At 36.5% G+C, this 15,823-nt stretch overlaps 4 protein-coding genes across 9 annotated transcripts; 3 read left to right on the top strand and 1 right to left on the bottom strand.

Moving 5' to 3' along the window:
- Positions 1 to 53: 53 nt before the first annotated feature.
- LOC140792306 (dihydroflavonol 4-reductase) lies at positions 54 to 2,361 on the top strand. The gene is made up of 6 exons (XM_073143212.1): positions 54 to 416; positions 519 to 688; positions 766 to 960; positions 1,046 to 1,205; positions 1,553 to 1,745; positions 1,965 to 2,361. Exons 1-6 carry the CDS (start codon positions 302 to 304, stop codon positions 2,167 to 2,169), a joined length of 1,038 nt encoding a protein of 345 aa, XP_072999313.1. The 5' UTR covers positions 54 to 301; the 3' UTR covers positions 2,170 to 2,361.
- An 887-nt stretch (positions 2,362 to 3,248) lies between these two features.
- On the top strand, positions 3,249 to 6,952 carry LOC140791777 (proteasome subunit alpha type-1-like). The gene is made up of 2 exons (XM_073142423.1): positions 3,249 to 3,738; positions 6,226 to 6,952. Exons 1-2 carry the CDS (start codon positions 3,388 to 3,390, stop codon positions 6,661 to 6,663), a joined length of 789 nt encoding a protein of 262 aa, XP_072998524.1. The 5' UTR covers positions 3,249 to 3,387; the 3' UTR covers positions 6,664 to 6,952.
- A 669-nt stretch (positions 6,953 to 7,621) lies between these two features.
- Positions 7,622 to 11,425, bottom strand: LOC140791778 (soluble inorganic pyrophosphatase-like). 5 transcript variants are annotated; one of them, XM_073142425.1, is made up of 9 exons: positions 11,107 to 11,425; positions 9,908 to 10,030; positions 9,661 to 9,689; positions 9,323 to 9,388; positions 8,599 to 8,706; positions 8,446 to 8,511; positions 8,134 to 8,254; positions 7,933 to 8,014; positions 7,622 to 7,837 (listed from the first exon to the last, which is right to left on the bottom strand). In XM_073142425.1, the coding sequence occupies exons 2-9, from the start codon at positions 10,026 to 10,028 to the stop codon at positions 7,795 to 7,797; spliced, it is 636 nt and encodes a 211-aa protein (XP_072998526.1). In that variant the 5' UTR covers positions 10,029 to 10,030; positions 11,107 to 11,425; the 3' UTR covers positions 7,622 to 7,794. The 5 variants fall into 5 exon arrangements, with proteins under 5 accessions (XP_072998526.1, XP_072998528.1, XP_072998529.1 ...); XM_073142427.1 differs by having other exon boundaries at positions 11,100 to 11,235; XM_073142428.1 differs by having other exon boundaries at positions 11,083 to 11,202.
- Positions 11,426 to 12,613: 1,188 nt separating this feature from the next.
- Positions 12,614 to 15,502, top strand: LOC140792481 (protein RER1A-like). 2 transcript variants are annotated; one of them, XM_073143516.1, is made up of 4 exons: positions 12,614 to 12,779; positions 12,979 to 13,348; positions 14,708 to 14,888; positions 15,127 to 15,502. In XM_073143516.1, exons 2-4 carry the CDS (start codon positions 12,993 to 12,995, stop codon positions 15,175 to 15,177), a joined length of 588 nt encoding a protein of 195 aa, XP_072999617.1. In that variant the 5' UTR covers positions 12,614 to 12,779; positions 12,979 to 12,992; the 3' UTR covers positions 15,178 to 15,502. The 2 variants fall into 2 exon arrangements, with proteins under 2 accessions (XP_072999617.1, XP_072999618.1); XM_073143517.1 differs by having other exon boundaries at positions 12,638 to 12,779; positions 12,988 to 13,348.
- Positions 15,503 to 15,823: the final 321 nt, after the last annotated feature.

The following is a 15,823-nucleotide window of genomic DNA, read 5'->3' as shown; positions in this document are numbered from 1 at the left end:
GAGATTAGGAATCATCTACCTCTCTCATTGACCTCCTTTGTCTTTATTAACCCGTGCAAAAATTGCTTCAGGACTAACAGGTCATCGTTTTCGCTGGATGCCCATCTATAAGTTCATAAAGATTGTTAGGTAGTATAATAGTATGAACTATGAAGGTCATTTTAGACATGTTTAGATAATCACATGTTCAAGAGTTAGATAGAATTCAACCAGACAAAAGGTGTTAGATAGAAGCAACATTTGTATTTATAGGGGACATAGACAGTTGCATTATTTCACTCAGTACTTGCAGCAAAAGATCATGGCAGCAGGGGAGACAGTCTGTGTCACAGGAGCCTCAGGATTCATTGGTTCATGGCTGATCATGAGGTTACTAGAAAAAGGTTACACTGTTAAGGCCACTGTAAGAGATCCCAGTTAAGTTCTGTACTACTTGTGGGAATTTATTTGCTTCGTTTCTTCTAAAATTAGGTGTAACTTAAAGTTTGATTGCTAATCAGTAGTATTAATTGTTTCAGACAACATTAAGAAGGTGAAGCATCTACTAGATCTTCCAAATGCTAGTAGCAATTTAACTCTGTGGAAGGCTGAGCTTGTCGATGAAGGAAGCTTCGACGAAGCCATTCGAGGATGTACAGGTGTCTTCCATGTTGCTACTCCAATGGATTTTGAATCCTCAGACCCTGAGGTGAGTTACAAAGTTGAATTCTTGATTGATCTTCTATGTAGTACAACAGTACTTGCTAATTCAATTGATTCTTTCAGAATGAAGTGATTAAGCCGACAGTAGATGGAATGCTGAATGTGTTAAGATCATGCGTGAAAGCAAAGACAGTCAAGAGGATCGTCTTCACATCATCGGCAGGAACTGTTAATGTTCAACCGAACCGCAAGATGTTCTGCGACGAGAAGGACTGGAGTGATATAGATTTTTGTAGGACTAAGAAGATGACTGGTTGGGTTAGTTTAACAATGAGAAATCAATGAACTCTTGTTGTAGTTTGATGCTATTACATATTACTAAAGATTTGCTGTGTAACTGCAGATGTACTTTGTTTCGAAGACCCTAGCGGAGAAGGCCGCATGGGAATTCTGCGAGAAGAACAATCTTGATTTCATTAGCATCATACCGACATTAGTTAATGGGCCATTCATTATGAACTCCATGCCCCCCAGCATGCTAAGTGCCTTAGCTCTTATAACAAGTATGTTTACTTTGTGTTCTTATAGTTAAGAGTAGTAATGGCAGCAAGTATATCAAGAAAAAAGAGCTCCAGAATCTCTGCATCTTTTTTTAACATGCCCACCAGCGGAGCCTCTGTTGAACTCAATTATCATAATGATTCTTGCTTAGATATTAGAAATGTTCTCCTTTTGTGTACATACTCCTGACAACAATTTAGACTGCGTAGGTGCTGATCTGAAAAGTTTTTCATAATCTGCTGCGCAATTGTAATGTGAATTTCCTTGAATCATTTTTGCGATTTTTGGTAAATATATCCATTAAGTCTCCATTATAAAACTTTGCTGACAGATTTGAGATAATTTGCAGGAAACACACCACATTATTCGATCTTGAACCCGATCCAATTTGTTCACTTAGATGATCTTTGCATGTCTCACATCTTCTTGTTCGAGCACAAAGAAGCAAAGGGAAGATACATTTGCTCTTCTCATGACCTCAAAATCTCTGATCTGGCAAAAATGCTGAGAGAGAGATATCCTGAATATGACATCCCCATGGAGTAAGTTCCAAACATCACACAGTATCTTCAAAGGTTGAAATTGTTAGACTATATACTTCAAGCTAATTGATCACACGATAATTTCCACTACAAGAACAGAAAACCTTTATATTGAACAATTAAATTGAAAATTTAACCATAATAACAGTCTGAAAAAGTTGTGTTAGTAAGTATGTTTCTCTTTATCTTTGACTAAATTTTTGGCGCAATCTTGAATAGGTTTGAAGGCATCGATCAGATATTGGACAGTATAAAATTCTCCTCACAGAAGCTCCTTGACCTAGGATTTAAATTCAAATACAGTTTGGAAGATATGTTTGACGGCGCGATTCAAACATGCAAAGAGAAGGGGTTTCTGCCACTTACCACCAAGAAAGAACATGGCAATGGCCATGCAACTAAATCTATTAGTATCATTCAGTAAATGTTTCTTTTAAATCTATTAGTGTCATTCGGTGATGTTTCTTTTAAATCTATTAAAGTCATTCAGTGATGTTTCTTTTCTCATATTCTGAGTGAGTTGAAATAAGGTGATTGTCAAAGGTGCTTCTGTTGTAATATTGATGTGAGAGAGAAGGACAACAGCTAATGGAGTATCTCTTTTTCTCTTTCTAAATCTCCACCTATTTGTGTATAATTCTTTGCATTTCTTAGCTTCATCAAATGTGAGATGTCTGAATTGATAGACCGGGTAAAGAGAAAACAAGCCATCTTGTGTTAAAAAATTAAATATCCTTATATTCCTAGCATAATTGTTCATTGCTTTCATAAAGTGATTGAAATGAACTGCAGCACACTCACTCCCTAATTTCAATCCTTGATGGTCTAGATTTAATTTATATTTGTCAAAAGTTTACCTTTCCTATGTCTGAATTCAGCAATAGTTGTTGAGCAAAAGACACTCGCAGATATCGTCAGTTCACATTATTCTGCAAATATTTGCCCTCAATTGACATGAAAGTTAGGTAGAGCATCAGTTTATTGTTATAGAACTGTTTACTGTAGTTTAACCAGTCTAATATATATATATATATTATATTGGTTGGATGGATGGATATCAAAAGAATATCTGAGAATGTTTACAATGTACGAAATGGTATTAATCATGGAAAAATATCTCGCCATTTGAAGGTGAAATAAAATTGCTAATATGCAGATGGTTGATATTGGTGCTAAGTGCTACATTGAAAAGAAATGAGCATTCCAAGCACAGAATATGTTTCAGTAACCCAGATATTGTAAAAGGAGAATAAAGATATAAGAAAGCTCATGCTCTTCTTCCAGTTATTCTTATTCGTTATTTTCTCATTTATTCTCCATATTTTTCACAGAAATAGTTTTATGGAAACTACTACATTGGTTATAACATGTCGAAATAAGTGCCTTTAGGGCCAAATATCGCCTATAAACCAGAATAATTAAATATTAGTTCAGACTCAGCACTTGCCAAATGGATCCGTATTGAGAACAGCTATAAATCCGACCCGTTAACGCCCCTACTCCGGAATGATGACTGCTCGACCTTGGGCAAGAAGAAAAGTAACTCTAGTAGTATAGATCTACAAACAGTCTCACCGAACCAAAAGAGACCAAGCATCGAACAACTTCGGGGCAAAGGGAAGAAGAAGAAGGCATCTTCGCCATGTTTCGCAACCAGTATGACACGGACGTGACGACATGGAGTCCCGCGGGTCGTCTCTTCCAAGTAGAATACGCGATGGAAGCCGTGAAGCAAGGCTCCGCGGCGATCGGGCTCCGTTCGCAGAGCCACGTGGTTTTGGCCACCGTGAACAAGGCCGCATCCGAGCTATCCTCCCACCAGAAGAAGGTGTTCAAGGTCGATGACCACATCGGCGTCGCAATTGCGGGCCTCACCGCCGACGGCCGGGTCCTCTCGCGGTTCCTCCGCAACGAGTGCATCAACCACTCTTTCGTTTACGAGTCGCCGCTCCCTGTAGGAAGACTTGTCGTGCAGCTCGCGGATAAGGCCCAGGTCGATGCTCTTCTGATTTAAGTTTTGCTCCCCTCTTAGATTTAGGACCGTAGTTCTTCTTGTTGATCAGTTCTGTGATTTAGGTATTGCTTTTCTTTCGTTGGATTTTGGGCGATCGCATTTGAAATGGGGTTTGGTGTGTTTGGGTTGTTTGTTTGTTTGCTATCTTAATTGATGTAGATTTATGATGAGCTTGTGGCGTATGATTCTAACAGAAGAGAAAGAAGAAAAGGTCTGTTTTTCTTTCTTTCGTTAGCAACCATCACCAAATAACTTTGAATTTGTTTTAATGATCAGTGCGGTAAGAGCAGCGGTTTCTAGATTCCAATGCAAGTAGTATGCTTGGGTTAGTTCAAATTGTTGATATGTATAGAGAAGAAAAGAAATGGTGTTAAATAATTAAACTTAGGTAAGTAGTCTAATTCTAGCTTTGTGGTGATCGGGTCTGAATAGGGTTCTGATGCTTTTGTATGAGTATTTTGTTCAGTGAGTTGTTTTATTGTAGCTTTGCAATTAGGTTTTAGGATGTGATGCTATTGAAGTAAAAAGGAATAATTTATTGTTAGTCGTGAGATTAGGTTTGCTATGATTTATTTGTTTACTGTGAACTAACCTAAGTAGTGTATAGTTTGATATATTTCTAGATATGAGCTCATCAATTAAGAAAGAAGAAAAGAAATTGATGCTGGATTATAAGCTAATCTGCTCGATGATGTCATTCTACCTTCAAGCTCTTTCATTCTGGTACTCTTTTTTTATCGGTTTTATTTGATTCTGATTTGATTTCCTCTAATCAGCACTTTTCAGTTTCCATCATTTTTCTCTGTTCCTTTTGTTTTCACTTTATTTTTCATGCTTGGTCTCCCTTTTGGTTATCTTGCTAAGAAAATCTATTCGTAATATGTACTCTTAATATGTTGCTTGTCTGTCTAATGTTTAAGCTGAAAGGGGCATTATGGCTTTCACTAAGGTAGATTATGGTCCTGTCTTACAAGTTTTCTGCTTGTTTCTTGTTAATTTATTTTTTATTTTTTGTGCAGGATATTTAAATTATTGTTGATCGTTAATAGCTTGACATCAACAAGATTAGCAATTACCTATGTATATTTTCTAGATTTCATGTTTGTGCTTTGCCTTCTCCCACATTTAGTGTGTTCATGTCTTGGTTCTAGACTTCTTCTTTTCTCTTGTATGGGGCCTTTTCTTTTCATTGGAACCTTGTTTTTTGGTTTTCAATGGGGAAGAAGCATATTTATGAGGTGTCAGTAAACAATGACCCTGTTCTTGCATTCATAAAGTACAACACTTGCCTCATAACATCTTTGTTGGATATTGTGTTCGTTTACTTGTTAATTTAAGAAGCTGCTATTAATATGTTTAGAACCTTAGTCTTGCCATTAATGCCTCGATCATGCTGTTTGAACCAGGTAGGACTAAGTTTTATCCATTTACCTTCTTTATTGCTTATTATGTGACTGCACATTGCTAATCTTAGTTTTCTGTTTAAAGCTTATGAGCACATAAAAGCTAGGAAATTTTTCCTAATACAATAACTTTCATGTTTGAAGTTCCCTAAATTATTTATCTTCTGTTATAACTTGTGATTGTGCTTGGTGGAGTCATTTTGTCTCTTTCACTTTGTTGTATTCTTTTTGGTAGAGATCAGGTAGAGTAGGTGGCATCCAAACATATCTAATTTTATTTCAGTGCATATTAGAATTTTAAAAGGATGTGAGTTGTGGACTACAATGCTTTGTAGATAAATTGGGAAGAATAAGTTATAAAACTGTAAGAGCGTTAGTCTAAGAATATTACTTAAGTAAAGCTTATTCATGAAATTTTGATATACAATGCTATGCCTATTAAGAATTCTCTAGTGGTATGTATCAATTATTGTCCAACAGTCATCTTTACACTAATGGGCTCCTCTTTTGAGATTGATGACTGCTCTCTTTTCTGCAGTAGGTTCACATTTCTTCCCTCTCTTGAGACACTTAATGGTGTTCCACAGGTAAGGGGTGTGGATACTCATTAATCTGTTTCACCACAAATAAAAAGAAATCATCTCAGCTTCATAAAAGATTTGCATCTGCATGGTTTCTACTCTAATTGGCCATAGAGGAGTATGCTTTCAAAACTGCTGATGCTGCACAGTGGACACTTAAGTAATTCATGATAATATTTTTCCCCTCTCTCCTGAATGTCCTCTGAGGTAGGAAGTGTATAGAGAAGGTTTTCGTTCATCTGATATCATGTCAAATTTGAAGACAGATGTACAACTTTTCCTCTTTCTTAGAATTCTGCAATCTCATTTGTTTCTCACTCTCTTTACATTTTTTATAAGTATAACTTGTTTCTCTATATTAGTTTTATGCAGGCAAATCTCCTTTTCTGCTTTCTGAACTTCATTGCAACTATTTTTTTGAGAAAAAAAAATTATAAGAGTTCTAAATCTTATTTCTCTTCCTGTAATATGATGTCATGCAGGTCTGCACGCAGCGTTCTTGGAAACGGCCCTATGGTGTGGGTCTCCTTGTTGCTGGATTGGATGAGTCTGGTGCTCATCTCTATTACAACTGCCCTAGTGGGAACTACTTTGAGTACCAGGCATTTGCTATAGGGTCTCGATCTCAAGCTGCAAAAACCTACTTGGAACGCAGATTTGAGGCTTTCAACAAGCATACTCGTGACGAACTGGTAAAAGATGCTCTTTTCGCTATCAAAGAAACACTGCAAGGCGAGAAACTGACCAGCTCCATCTGCACGGTTGCTGTCGTTGGGGTTGGGGAGCCATTTCATGTAGTTGATCAGAGAACCATCCAAGAAGTAATTGACTCAATGGAGATCACTGATGATGCTGCCACTGAACAGGTTGCGGTGCAAGAGGAGGACAGAAGCTCAGAAGCTGCACCAATGGACATCTGAATGAGATGAATGTCTCAAGAAGCCAGCATCACAGCATCATTTTACAAAGTGATTGGTGTTTTAGAAAGACATGATTCATTCCAAAACATTTGTAATATTTCTCTTTGCATGGTCATGCTTCAGATACTCTAATTTATCATGTGATCCAGATGGAAGCTTCATTTAGGAACGTTGAATGAGACAATTATTATTGCTAGGTTATGCTGTTTGAGAATTTGATGTCTGATGCCTGTTCAGATGATACTTTGGTCATCATAAAGAAAATTCATTTTTGTTGTTGCGCTTCCAATTCTTTTTGACTGGTGGGTCTTGTTTAAATAGTCCTCTGTTAGGGAACTTCCAGGTGCAGGCTCTGCATGGTTTTAAAATTGTTCATTTGGTTTAATAGTTTCAGCTCTGTTTGTTTTCATAGAATAATGGCTGGTTGCTGCCAGTTAATGCAAGTCTGTTGTGTAACTGCATGAAGATGCCTGCATCTTCACCTAGTCAATATCTTAATATAAGTTGTGTATGTGGAAAGAAAAATGAAGATTGCATTTCCAATTGCATCAATACATATCTTAATTTGGAGTGGTAAATTTTCTCAAAAATGAAAAGAATAAGGATAAAGTTTGGCCTCTGGCCAACACTTAGACAATATATAGATACATGTAAGTCCTTTTAATGAATACCCCTAGGTTTTAATACTAGTAAGAATTTGCTCTCAAAACTGAATGAGTTTATTTTTTTATACGAAGTATACACAACTTTTTATAATAAAATACATACAATTTTCGTAAGAGGGCCTATTTTTACTATTTTGAAAATTAAAGTGTTTTTTTTTTGTTGCAAATGCCCCCAAAAACTCCATGCTTTTAAATAGAAATATGATCTAAAAGTTATGTAAGCACTAAGCATGCTACTCCTATACTCCTGTAACACAGACTAGTATGCAAAATTATCTAAAAAAGCCACGAGCTAAAAAGAGAAATAGTTCGTGCCATATGTTGGAAAGAGAGAGTTATATGAGTTATGGTACTCATTGTATATTTAGCAACAGTAACAAGATCCTGTAGTGCAACATTTGCATATTTTTCACCATTGATGATCCGATGAGCAGTCGGTTGTTGCAAGAGATTTGGTGAAGAAGAGCTACTGCCTCAAGGCTTCGACAATATAAGAAGCATACAGATTCCTGCAAGTTAAAAAGTACAAAATGCGTAAAGGATGTTCAAATTAGTCCAGTAATCTCGAGTACAACATTAAGCTCTGTGGAGGAATCAAACTCACATTGAATACTCGATTGCCTTGATGGCATCTTCAGCTGGAAGGAAGTCATTCACTGCAACTTCTTTGTTTTCGTTCTTCTTATCTATTAACCAGTTAAGTTCAAGCTGAACATGGTAGACAAATGAAGCACTGAAACAATGATCTTAATATTGATATACATACAAGGAAGAGGTTTCTATAACTAAGTATATAAATGGATACAATCTTCAAAGAAGCGGCGAATTTCAGCAAGGCGATGAGGAGGAAGATCCTTGATGTCCGTGTAGTGCCGGAATTCAGGGTCATCAGCACAGACTGCTATTATCTTGTCATCCTTCTCACCCTATAGGGGCATTGGACAAGAGTAAAAAATTATAAATGTCAAACGGGTTCCAATATCAGACTTTGCCTTCCTCTAAAGTCTAAATGATCTTAGATTTTCTGACCCCAAAATTGATGCAAAGCCCGTCCACTAAGTTTATCACTGCATCCGTACACAATCTGAGTAAATATTTTGAAGATAAAGGATTTCACCTGATCAATCATAGGCATCAACCCAATAGCACGGGCACGGAGAAAACAACCTGGCACCACAGGTTCCTACAAAAAGGAAGCCCTTTAGTTTCCTGTGGCTGAAAAATAAGCTTCTACTTGATTTAAATAAGATTTAACATTCCTCAAAAGTACCTGCATCAAGACTAGCACATCCATGGGATCACTATCCTCACAGATTGTCCGTGGAATAAAGCCATAGTTGTGCGGGTATACAACTGAGGAGTAAAGAACACGATCAACCTGATAAAACAGCTACAAGCATGTTATTTTCTTTTATTATTACACGTTTTCAATTGGATCCGCAGTTCCGCACTAACTTCTTTATATCAGTACACTGTCAAATCATTGTCACAACTTCAAACCCATGGTTTCTTATATGTAGTTCTCCATTTTTCAGATGGAATGTTATTTCCTTCAACAATTTACACATAGGATGATAAATGGTCATTATAATAGTATTTACTTCATGTAAGAATACTCTTTTGCTTTCTGACACAATATTTCTAGGATTTCTGCCTCATGATTGTACCATCACTCTTGGCAAAAACTTAATCAATCTGTTCATCCATGATGTAATTAATTCTTTAGTAAACATGAGAACCCACACAATAGGATCCCTGCTCCCAAAATCCAGCAGGAAAATTCATGTAGTACTTCAAAAGTACATTCGAATTTAAAGAAGAATATAGTTCTTTGGTGAAGCAGAGATGGCAAGACAAATAAAATCAGATCTACTCTAGAAGCACAAGTAGTCCAAACTGTCAACGATAGAAGAAAGAGAGGGATCATAAATGTCTTAAACACTCGTAAGGAAAATTTTGAAATACAATTATACAAGTCATAACATAATTCGGACCTTGATAAGACCACTTGTTTTGTCCAACTCATACTTGACCTTGCTTCCTCTGGCAATTTCAACCACCTGCAAAAATTTGAAATGTGAGATTTCACAAGGGAAAAGCAATCAACAAATTAGAAGGAAGGGGAAACAAGAATCAAAGATTATATGCAAATCCTCAACCACATCCACATCCAAGAAAGTGCAGTAAGCATGATGGATCAACCTGAAGAAATGTGATGCATAGCATACATTTGAAGAAGGCGAAGGGTCACGGAAAAGGAGCAGGTTATATGCATAACAGAGAATCTAAGATAATTGCATACTGTACTCTCTTATGCAATGTATGAACTTACACAGTTGAAAACTGCAGGAGCTCCAGGTCCTGCATAGGACAATACAGTCATCAACTAATAAGATGGCATCGTATTTCATTTAAGCTTCTATAAGAGAGCTTTGAGAATCAAGAGAGAGATTAAAACATTATTTATAGAAAACTATAAGTACATATGAAAATTACCAGACAGAAAATATAAAAAAGTAAGACATATAACTAATGTAGAAGACAGATCCTGTGAGGTTGTGACATCTAATTTTTTTCACCTATCTCTAAATCGTGCCATGGATGAGCAGCAATAGATTTGCGCGACATGGAAGAAAGGATACGCTCATTGAGAGGCACCCGAGGGAAACTGGAATTGCTCCTCCCATCAGCTCCAGCCATGACTGTGTAATTAAAAGAAAACCAAGTAAAATGTCATTTTTCATCTATACTATCTCTACATCTAATATGAGAGGATAAAGAGAGGCAGGTGAGGCAGGTAAAAACTAATTCCATCTAAGATAACAGAGAACAATTTCCTGGAAGCCTCCAACCATGAAGAAAGCCAATTAAGAATGACATCTAGGAAATATAATACAACTGATCTTTATCCATGATTGACACAACAACCAACATATGTGAAATTATACCTTGCAATGTACTACTCGACGAATGTTCCCGTAGTTATATCTAACTAGTAATATTTTATTAGCACAAGCAGAATTCCTACATGAACCATAGACATGGCCAGAACAGTAGCATAAGTTTCTACAATAGAAATAAATTAATGCTGCGATTTCAAAGTACTTGAACAAAAATTTCTCATTTCTTTCATCATGTATACTTTATTCTATGATAGATTATTGCATTTTTTTTCCCTTGTATCAGATAATTCCTGATTTCTTCTAGTCTCTCCTGCTATCAGCCTACAATAGAATTCCATGTACTGCTCCTATCGTCAACAGTCAAAACCTTCCTAAACATCTCTATCACTTGATGTTTTACGATCAAAAAATACAAGAGAGAAATTAAAGTCTCCAAATATACTTTAAAAATTATATCATACAAGCTGTTTCTCAGATCGATAGTCCACAAGTAAATAAAAACTTATCTACATGCAGAAAAAGCACATAAAGATCACCAAAATCTAATAAAAAAAGTAAAAAAAATCACCAATTTATCATTCGCCTATTACTCGATTAGACAAACAAAATAATAAAAAATATTGCATAACAGAAGCTCCCGAAAGATGAGGGCATTTGCAGCAAGAAATAGACATACCCATCTAGGAATAACAAAACTCTAAAACAACTAGTACCCAAGAAACACTCGTAAAGCTTCTAACAAAAGGGCCCACATCCCTATCACGAGGAACAATCGAAATCTAAGAAGAAGAATAGCATTAAAACAGACCGTAATCAATAGAATACAAGGAAAGATAGCGTTTTTAATCAACCCAAATGTTGACGTTACAGCTTACGATGTGAGCTTCGTAGCGATGGACCAAAAGGCTACAAGCGATACAGAGGAGAGAGAGAGAGAGATAGAGAGATAGCAAAGCAGAGGGCGAGGAGGAGGTGAGATGTCAGAGGCTGTCCTAAGACTTCGGAATTGGTAAAGTGTTAGTCAATTTGCTGTCATCTCGTTCGTTGGATCCAAGTACATCTACAGATGGACGGTGATTAATATGACACTTGTCTTGCAACTCTGGCACACTGGTCCCGTTTTGCTGATATGGTAGCCGAAAAGCGTGTAGAATATTGGTGAGGATCGCATGAGGAATATGCTTCGGGGTTTGTACGCGACCGCTTTTCTCCTTGTAATATATATATATATATATATATTATATTATGGCATTTTTAATATCATTTTTATGAGCTCATAGAGATAAAAATATAATTATATGATATAACAGCAGATTACTCTCGGGTGGAGTTTGGTTACCGGCTAAGGAGAACTCTAGCTTAATTATTCTTAAATTTTAATCTTAAAATTGTACATCTAATATAGAACAGGGAGATTTTTTTACTAAGAATTGGTTGTCTTTTTAGTTTTTGAATCTAATTGGGTCAATTAAAATGTTATTACTAAAGATGTCTGTTTTGCTGAGCTGCCTTGTTATGAATCAATAATTGCTGACTCGTTTAATAATCTATATAAAAAATAAACTGACGAACAATTTAGCAATACATATAAAAAAAATACTCAATACTTAACAATAAAGTATTCAATAAACTGTGTAGTAGATAGAATATTTTATTTTAATAAAGTATTGAATTGTTCAGTGTTTTATTAATAATATTCGACATCCTTATTTGAAACACTTTTAGATACCTAAAGCATTTTTCCCTAATTTTATTGGGATTAGTTACATAAATTTGACAAGTGAAACACTAGAAAACCTATAATTTCTTAGTTCTTCCTTCTCTTGTTTTTATTTATTAGTATATATATATATACGACGCTGAAAGAAGAAGGTCCTAATAATAGACTCGAACGAGGTGTGCAATTGAGTGATGGTTAGCTAAAATGCTATCAATGCACCAACATCTCGTTGCTTTGGGTTGGGCCCCACTTAATACGTGATAGATGAGCAAATTTTCAAACCCACGTATGCCATGAGTTTAAATTCCCGTTAACGTTAGACATGGACATCTAAGCAAGTAAAAAAAACTCTAACAAAGCTATTTTAAATTTTATTTTTTAAAATTGTAGCTCTAATTTAAACTATGAAATTATAATATTTACCTTATAATTCAAAATAAAAGTATATTTACGTTCTAAACTTCTAATCTAGAATAGAGAAAAGATAACTTTGGAATTAAAATAAATGAAGGTTATAGTTTAGAGGGTAAATGTGTCATTAAAAGAATATATTGGTGCACAGTTATTTCTTTTAAAGAAGAGAAATATTTGAAAACCCGCGTTAACGGCAGTGATTGCGACGCCTTACTCCTAGTTGTATTTAATAAACGGCATCAGAAAACACCAGAGTCTCGTATTTTCTCCTCGTTATTCTCTTCTCTTCCACGTCTCTCTCTCTCTCCTCGAGAGCTTAGTTAGGGCTTGTTCCGGCCGTTCTTGAAGCACTAATCTCTCCGGAAGATCTTCTTCCGCCGGATTTCTCCGGTGTCCGGATCCGCGCGATCCAAGGTTTGTTCTCCCGATCGAGTCCCGATCTTTACTGCTGTTTTCAAGGTCCTTTTATTCGAGGTTTCTAAGGATCACGATAGATTTGTAGTCCTTTCTGGGAGAAAGGAACCCTGATCTCGCCGTCAGGAAGTCCGTTGTTTAGCTCTAGATGTTATTTTCTGGAATCTTTACTGTATTCTTATCCGGAGAACTTTTTTAGAATCTACAGGATCTATGGAGAGAGCTTCTGATGATGACGACGGCGGCGACGAGTCATTGCCGCTGGCGAAGTGGATGAATGAGTTCTCTAGGGCATTTCAGAATCATCTGGACAGATCCACTCCCCACACGGCTGGGAGATGGCTCGGGACGCTCGGGGTGGTCGCGATCTATGTTCTTCGTGTGTATCTTCTTAACAAGTTTTACATCGTGAGCTATGGGCTTGGGATATATTTGCTTTATCTCCTGATTGGGTTCTTGTCGCCACTGGTGGACCCGGAGGCGGGAGCATCCGACGGGCCGTCTTTGCCGATGAAGGGTTCTGATGAGTTCAAGCCCTTCATTCGCCGTCTTCCAGAGTTCAAGTTCTGGTAAACTTAAAAAGATAATTTAAGGTGTTTTCGTGCTTTAGAGTCTCAATCTGATTGTGATTACAATGCCTTGACGCTTGCAAATACTTATCATCTCCATAATCTCCTAGAGATGCTTTGCAGGATTCAATTGCTATTACTTATATGCCTTTGATTAGTTGCAATTCTCTTTTAATTAACTCCAGACTTTTCATCTAAGAGTTCTCCACTTTGAAGAGTGGTTATGCGTTACACTGTTACTTATGTGCCCTTGATTAGTTGCAATTATCTTATTATATTCCAGGACCTGTCTATATTAGAGGATGCATCTTATCTTTCGGTTGGCTTCTTTCTCTTAAATTTCTCTTGTTGTTCAGCGCCAACTATTTTGATTATTTCTGTACTATATGTAATTTTCTTACTGACATGAAGATAATTATATTGAGGTATTAATAGTTAGTTCTTGTTACGAAGAAATATGTGTTTTTCTCTTCTATGATTTGCAGTTAGAAAACATTATGTGCTGAAAATATATATAGCTTCATATTTTCGTATTATCACACGCCTATCGTTTCTGTAAGAAATTATCTCTGTTGCTCTTCTTCCTTGCTCTTTACCAAGTGAAGCCAATTGAAGTAATTATAGTTATCTAATCGTTGTTCAAATCTTCAAACTTTGTTTGCCTATAGTTCTTCAAGAAATGTTGCAGCATCTTGTTGTAGAGAATGTTTGATTCAAATCTAAAGTTAAATATAGTTTTAAAGTGGAAGATTTGTTAAACAGCATGAGGTTGTTTTCACATTCAAATAACAGTGCAACCTGCAATAAAGTTCAATTGGTAGCAACTAGCAAATTGGTCAACAGAGATTTACTCTTCCAGTTAGGTGAAACCAGTGTTGCTCTTGTTGTATGTATGGGAACTGGTTGTTGGAACCTGCTGACCTTCGAAAATTTAAAATAGATTAACTCAAGCACACATGGTTTATGTCAAACTTATTTCACTCCTCAGCCTTTTGATGTTGGACTTGTAACGAACAGGGTGATCTAAATTAGTACTTTCAGTGTTATCTCATAATAAGAATGCAACTTTATCTAGTCAAATTCCCATTTGATTCTTTGATTTTTTTTTCCCCATGTTTGTTTTAGAAAGGCAGAACTAATGTTCCCTGTTTTTTGGTATGCACTCAGTGTGCTGCATCATTCATTTAATACTGATTGAATCTATAGTCATTGTCAACTTACATTTAAGCAGGTTTTCATGAATACACACATGACAGCTCTTTTTTATTTATTTTGGTTTACTGAGAAAAAAAGGGCTTCTATGAAAAAATTGCGAAAAAAACTTATGATACTTTTCCTTTTCCTGTGTTATGTTTGCAGGTATGCCGTTACTAGAGCTCTCTGCATTGGTTTCTTGATGACTTTCAGCCCCGTGTTTGATGTCCCTGTCTTCTGGCCCGTACTTCTGTTCTACTGGATTGTTCTTTTCGTCTTCACAATGAAGAGTCGGATTGCACACATGATTAAATACAAGTATGTCCCTTTCAACCTAGGGAAACAGGTGAGTGCCAATTTTTTAGCATCTTAATTGGTTGCTTTAAGTTTTGCTCCCTCATAGCAGCTGCCCACTATGGCTTACCAGTTGCTCTTTAGATAGCAAGTGCAATTACACCGGTCACATCCAGAATAATCATCCAATCTCTTATTGGAGCTGATAAAATGATGTGCACTGTTTTATTATTTAACCACTCTATTCCATTTAATTTCATTTATAACTAATTACTGCACTGACTTTTTAGAGGTACGGTGGAAAGAAGAGCTCAGAAAGCAGCAGTTCATCCAGAGACTGATGTCTACTGGCGAGAGGAAGTATTTCTCAAATGTGTGAAGTACTGACGTAAGATACACCTTATACTAGTCGAATTTGAAGAACATCGCTTTTAGTTGATAATCCTTTTTTTTTTTTTTTTTTTTTAGTGGGCATCTGTCATTAAGAGGATGCTTTTAGTATATATAGTGATTATTTCATTATCAATTTGGATAAGTCATGGTTACTCCTCAATTGACAAAGTCAGATGTGCATTTCTTGTTGCACGAACCCAGAGCAGGTCTGCAAGAACATGTGGATATAAACTTGTCTCTTGTTAATATACTTCAGCGAGGTCTAAATTCTGATGCTCTCTCTCTCTCTCTACATATATATATATACGGACACGTTGTATGTGTGTGCGTCCATGTGTTGTACGTGGGACTGCGTGTGCGTGAAGTGCCTGAGAGGATGTACATGGTATGTCCTCCGTATGGATCGTGTGGGTATGTGTTTTTGTGCTACTGCGCGTGTTTGCGTGCATGTGTGAACGTATGGACAAGCATTATGTATGACACGTGTAGTGAGCTGGAAGGCATTTTAATTACAAAATATTACGTTGGGCATATATTACAACATGCGTTTCTACTATAGCAAATTTAAAATTTCTACAAGATGAAAGGCTCGAG

Source organism: Typha latifolia, chromosome 7 (genome assembly GCF_019914945.1).
Source record: "Typha latifolia isolate L0001 chromosome 7, TyphaL0001v2, whole genome shotgun sequence".
Taxonomy (NCBI): Eukaryota; Viridiplantae; Streptophyta; class Magnoliopsida; order Poales; family Typhaceae; genus Typha; species Typha latifolia.
The sequence above is the reverse complement of the archived record's forward strand: the minus strand, read 5'-3'. Positions and strand labels throughout refer to the sequence as shown.

Coding starts and splice junctions, on each gene's coding strand:
- LOC140792306 (XM_073143212.1), top strand. CDS start 302: ATGGCAGCAGGGGAGACAGTCTGTGTCACAGGAGCCTCAGGATTCATT. Junction 961..1,045: donor CTAAGAAGATGACTGGTTGG/GTTAGTTTAACA, acceptor GTGTAACTGCAG/ATGTACTTTGTTTCGAAGAC. Junction 1,746..1,964: donor GAATATGACATCCCCATGGA/GTAAGTTCCAAA, acceptor AATCTTGAATAG/GTTTGAAGGCATCGATCAGA.
- LOC140791777 (XM_073142423.1), top strand. CDS start 3,388: ATGTTTCGCAACCAGTATGACACGGACGTGACGACATGGAGTCCCGCG. Junction 3,739..6,225: donor AGCTCGCGGATAAGGCCCAG/GTCGATGCTCTT, acceptor GATGTCATGCAG/GTCTGCACGCAGCGTTCTTG.
- LOC140791778 (XM_073142424.1), bottom strand. Junction 9,690..9,907: donor ATGGCACGATTTAGAGATAG/GTGAAAAAAATT, acceptor TGTCCTATGCAG/GACCTGGAGCTCCTGCAGTT. Junction 8,512..8,598: donor ATGTGCTAGTCTTGATGCAG/GTACTTTTGAGG, acceptor TCCTTTTTGTAG/GAACCTGTGGTGCCAGGTTG.
- LOC140792481 (XM_073143516.1), top strand. CDS start 12,993: ATGGAGAGAGCTTCTGATGATGACGACGGCGGCGACGAGTCATTGCCG. Junction 13,349..14,707: donor CTTCCAGAGTTCAAGTTCTG/GTAAACTTAAAA, acceptor TTATGTTTGCAG/GTATGCCGTTACTAGAGCTC. Junction 14,889..15,126: donor CTTTCAACCTAGGGAAACAG/GTGAGTGCCAAT, acceptor CTGACTTTTTAG/AGGTACGGTGGAAAGAAGAG.